Source organism: Mercenaria mercenaria, chromosome 7 (genome assembly GCF_021730395.1).
Source record: "Mercenaria mercenaria strain notata chromosome 7, MADL_Memer_1, whole genome shotgun sequence".
NCBI classification, from domain to species: Eukaryota; Metazoa; Mollusca; class Bivalvia; order Venerida; family Veneridae; genus Mercenaria; species Mercenaria mercenaria.
In genome coordinates, this window is record NC_069367.1 from 41,263,552 (window position 1) to 41,268,935 (window position 5,384).

Sequence of the window (5,384 nt, forward strand, 5' to 3'; positions counted from 1 at the left end):
AGCTTTTTGTGAAACTGGGTGTAGAGTCCATGATAGGCAGTTGTTAAAGCTAACGGGAATTGAATTGTTTTGATACTTGTATTCATTCCTGTTTCGTCGGATCCTTCATGGGCTTTTTTGTTTTACACATTGTGCCTTAGGTAACTTTTGGGTGTAGTTAGGATTCATCTGGCTTTTATCTACACTTTCTGGTTTCTCTGGGACATGGTGGGTGTTAAGAGTAAGGTTTTAAGTTTGCGCACCATCAACCGTATAACAATATCCGGTGGTGTTTAATCACTGACCGTCCGGCTTTGTTCTTTTATCTATAATTATTGTCTTTGTGGTCTTACTGTGTTTTGTAAATGACATTCGTTTACACATACATATACACACTGCTGTGGAGGATGCTGCTTTCCCACGTGTGATCTTTGTTCTTTGGTCTTATATCATAAATCTTGTTTGGTTAAATTCATCTTTATTTATTTGGTTAATCATATGTTCTATATTCAAAAGTGATGAATTCTTGTTTGACCTGATTCCATGTAATCTTGTTTGGTTAATTTCATCTGTATTTATTTGCTTAATTATATGTGTATCAAAAGTGATGAAATCTTCTCAACGAACTCCCATATCTATTACTAGTACACGCTTACTAAAAATTCAGATATCTGACAGCAATGGTGCGTCTGCACTCTTGCAAGTAAACGTATTGTATACATATATCTCAACACCCACCAAATTCTAACTCATATGACAATGTGTACTGAATAAAATGAAAGACTACATTGTGGATGTTTTATGTTGTGTTAGGTTCACATGCGCGAAATTGAATTATTTACCAAGATGTGAAATATCATACCTAATGCTGAAGCCGTCAAAAGAAATAAATTAACAGAAGAACAATGTAGATATTTCTAATTTAAATATGTTATATACAATGTATTACAAAACTGATTTGTGAAAAGTATTAAACTTATTATGAGTTTCTAAACAATAGGATGTATGCATTGATTTCTTTTAAGAATAAACAAATAAGCCGCGCCATGAGAAAACCAACATAGTGCGTTTGCGACCAGCATGGATCCAGACCAGCCTGCGCAGTCTCGTCAGGATCCATGCTGTTCGCTAAAAGTTTCTCTAATTGCAATAGGCTTTGAAAGCGAACAGCATGGATCCTGACCAGACTGCATGGATGTTCAGTTTAGTATCTGAAGTTATCACTCGAAATTATCACTCAAATTTTTATGTGGGTCACACCAGCCTTTGCATTCATTTATTTTTGTCAAAATTGTCAAACCCCACATTTTAAGAACTTCCTAAACTTGGAATTGAAAACACAGTAAATGACTGGATTGAAGACACTGTTCAGAACTGGCAATTTTAATGCAAACTGGATTACTGTTTTCAGTTCGTAATCTATCCCAATACCAAGATAAATCCTCATGATTACTCTTATCACAAAGAAAGGGGTAAAACTCAGAATGAAAACAATTGATGCCGCAAACATCATAATGGTAAGGTTTCGTTCTATGGCACTTTTGACTGCGACGAGTTTGACATAAGACTTTATGTCATTTTCATTTCGCTTTGATAAATTGCAGACAGAATGTGCCCTCGGGTTGACAGTAAGCATAGCAGGCCGATGATTTCCACCCTGAGACGTATGTGCTTTATCATTATCATCTCTGTATGAACTTTCCTCATCCACCCCTCTTGATACATCAAGGTCTACTGATATATTCCAGTCACTACCTCCATCGGCATCACATGTGCCGTAGCTTGTTTCCGTTATGCTCTGTCCGCGTTTGATGTTTTGTTGCAGTTTTGGCAGTTGCCGCTTCATTTTATGTCTCTGCTTCATCAAGATAATAACTGCATTCGAATATGTCACAATGATGGTAACCCAAGCTATTAAGATGAGGAGAAAATCCAGTGTATGGAAAGAAGAAACAATAATCTTTAAGTCTGGATCATCCGTAATCGTACAGTAATATCCAGTTGTAGTCTTGTTAATACTTGGTGTTGAAATTTCCATAGCAACTGTGTCATAAATGATCAAATTCCTAATTGCCAGTGCAAATGAAAATATGACAATTCCAGCAACTATATATTTGACTGAATGGATTTTGATCTGTTTAGCAAAAGGTTTACAGATTCTTCTGTGCCTGTCTATTGAAATGACCCATAACAAAATACATGAACTTGCAATGGTCCACAAACTGAGAAAATGTGTCACCTTGCAGAGAAACCTTTGACTGTTTCCCACATTTAGAATTACCTCAACAAGATTTGGGATAACCAGTAAACACACTATAAAGTCTACTATTGTAAGGCTTATTATCAAGATGACAGTTGTGGTTACTTTTGACTTCGTTGTGTAAAAGATCATCGCGAAAATGTTGCCGATTATCCCCACTGCGCCCAGAATTGCACCACAAACAATAACCGGAAGTAGGCTCATGAAAATGTCGTGCTGTTTCTGGTAAAGTATATCATCACCATTCGTGTTTGAATCTTGCATCTGAAAAATATACAGTCAATCGATGTTTATGTACCTAAAAGCATTTTAAAGCTATTTGTCGATGTTCATTATAGTGGAACTTGACAGAAGACTTTATCCTACGAATGGTACTACCAATTTGCATAAAAAAAACACACCATTAAATTGTCCATTTTTTTAAACGCTAGTCGCATTCAATGATAAAAAGTAAATTATGAAATAGTTACCTTGATTACGCTATGGAGACATGGAACATAAAACTAATCAAGTCTGTGATGGAAAGTTTAGATAAGAATGTAATAATGATATAAAGTAGTACATTATAATATAAAATAGCTATAATTTCCGCATAGAAACGTGATTTCTTTCTTGATGACAAGTTTACTAACAATTGTGACGACCAGTCATTAATTTCCTTCATATAATATTAATACTGATAGAAAAACTTTAAAAATGTTTTTGACTTATATGTAAAGAAAAGAAAAGCAGTAGGATATTATTCATAAATTATTGTAACGTTTTCATTTATATTTAGCAAATAATATAGCACAAACAGCGATTTGTCATTGAATAAAATTATATGTTTAGGTGCGAAGGACGCATCTGAACGACAATGATTTTCTTCAAGACAAAAATCCCGTTTGGGATATATCATTTCAATTCCAATACGATGTCTAGAGTTTTATCTATATCCTTGGTGCCATCCTCCAAATATTTGCCTGTTTTATGGTTTTCTGTCCAACGCATCGCTACGACGATTCCGGCTATGACGTATTTTAAAACGTATAAATTGTGACTTTACTACCAAATTATACAGAGTGTTGGTTTTCTTTGTTTAAGATTTATATATACCAGTTGGTGATGTATAGTTGAATAAGGTCATTATTTGAAGTTAGATGCGAAGAAATAATATTACGAAGGCGCAGCCCGAGACTGTGATGATTTTAGTTGAATAAGGCCATTGTTTAGCGTTCAAATGCGAGAGAATTATAATAAGAGGGCGCCAAATCTTTGCCGGTTTTGTGTGGTTTTCCTTTCCAGCACGTCGCTTTGACACGGGTGGTAAACGCGCAATCCAATTCCCACTGGGAATACGCTAAAAATGGGTTGCGCGACTTCCGGTGCTGGTGTTGCGCATCAATATATACAAAATCGAGGTAGGTGGGTTTTTGTTTTTGTAAATAATGACACATTTACGAGAGTTTTCGAAAAAAAGCAAAATGCTATTCGACACAAAAATGAATAAAGAATATATGTGTGAAATACCAACTTATTAATTTAAGAATCAGCTCTGTTATCACGAAAACTCTGCTGGCTCGAACTGTCTAAAAAGCATGAAATCATGAAAAATGCCAATTTTCTAACTCTTGTGCCTTCTTTCTGGAAATGTGACGCTTCTAATGATCAAACACGTGCAAAACAGTCATGAATATTACATACACTTGAATGATATGTTGCTTTTGGGGGAAAGATTGGCAAAAAATAATCGGGCATGGGGTTGCGCCCCGGGAATGGAGTTGTGTATATAAGTAGTATTAGAATTACCGATTTTGGCTCAAAATCTGACCCCCCTGACCCCTTGACCCTATTCTATAAGCGGACTTTAATCTTACCCTAAACTTAAAATATTAACTTGGTACCCTTAATACCCTGTGTAGGAAGTGATTATTGTTCATGTTAATTTTATCAGTTTTTGTTGAAACAACTGATTGAGAATTACGCTGTAATCCATTTGCACTTAATGACCTTAGTATAGAACGTTTCGCAGACGACATATGTGTCAGTTTTTGTTGAAACAGTTTATTGAGAATTACGCTGTAATTCACAAAAAATTTTAAAACCATTAAACGTATAGATTATAGCTTTGTAATTTGGTGACACACGGTGTGTTTACAATCAATATTATAAGTTAAACAGACGATTTATTGCATTCCTTTTAAGATAAACATATATCGAGGAGTTGTTTATACAACATATTGATCTTATTTTGAATTAGTAATCATATTATTAGGGTACACATAGTAATTAAAACTTAATTAAACTTTAATCCAAAAGTTTGTTTCCATCATAAGATACAGGTTCATCCGATATGTAGAATTTGATGTAACATCCGTCAAAAGCGAAAATGTTACTTCTGTAGATTTTGAATCGTCATAAGGATATATCAATCACTGTCCCTGTTTTAGATAAATTTTAATTTTTTTCTATACATAGATATTAACTGATCAGTGTCAAAGTCCTCGGCTGTGATATTTACATTATCAGATATATTCAATAAAATAAAAGTTGGAATAATACCAACCACCTAAATAAAAAATGTGATATTGGGCTTTAATCGGTTTAATCCGGTCACCTATGGGCCTGGCCCCCTTTAAAATAAAAATTAAATCTATTAATAAATCCAGTTTTTTCGACTATAAACACACCCTTCAAAAGCACATCTTTGGCAATAATTTATATTCTTGATTTGTTTTTATAAAATCTTTATAATCTACATAATTCCAGGTCTAAATTGAAATGCATTTAAATAGTTCAGACCGGTCATATTTTCATATGTTGAATATATCCAGGCACCACCACGGTTAAAATACTTTTTCATTTTTATGTAATCATAAAAACTTTTATTATAGTATTCAAAGAGAAACACTTCATGTCTCACTTTTTCTATTTCTTTTTCCAATTCTTTTTCCAATTCTTCTTTCATTTTTTTGTCTTTCTTTTTAAGTTTAAGAATTATTTCAGCTAAATCATCAAGTCGTTTTGTTGTAGCAACTTCAGAAGCAGATAGATTGTCAACAGTATTCTTTGTTCTAGCTAATGTGTTTCTTGTTTAAAAAAACATTTTAACTTTTGTAATTTCTTCAGCATATGGTAATTTCTTCAACATTAGCGGTTATTGCTT

At 33.8% G+C, this 5,384-nt stretch overlaps 1 protein-coding gene across 1 annotated transcript; it reads right to left on the reverse strand.

Moving 5' to 3' along the window:
• Nucleotides 1-880: 880 nt before the first annotated feature.
• Nucleotides 881-2,827, reverse strand: LOC123555477 (cholecystokinin receptor type A-like). The gene is made up of 2 exons (XM_053549019.1): nt 2,710-2,827; nt 881-2,503 (listed from the first exon to the last, which is right to left on the reverse strand). The coding sequence occupies exon 2, from the start codon at nt 2,501-2,503 to the stop codon at nt 1,274-1,276; it is 1,230 nt and encodes a 409-aa protein (XP_053404994.1). The 5' UTR covers nt 2,710-2,827; the 3' UTR covers nt 881-1,273.
• Between the last annotated feature and the right edge of the window lie 2,557 nt (nt 2,828-5,384).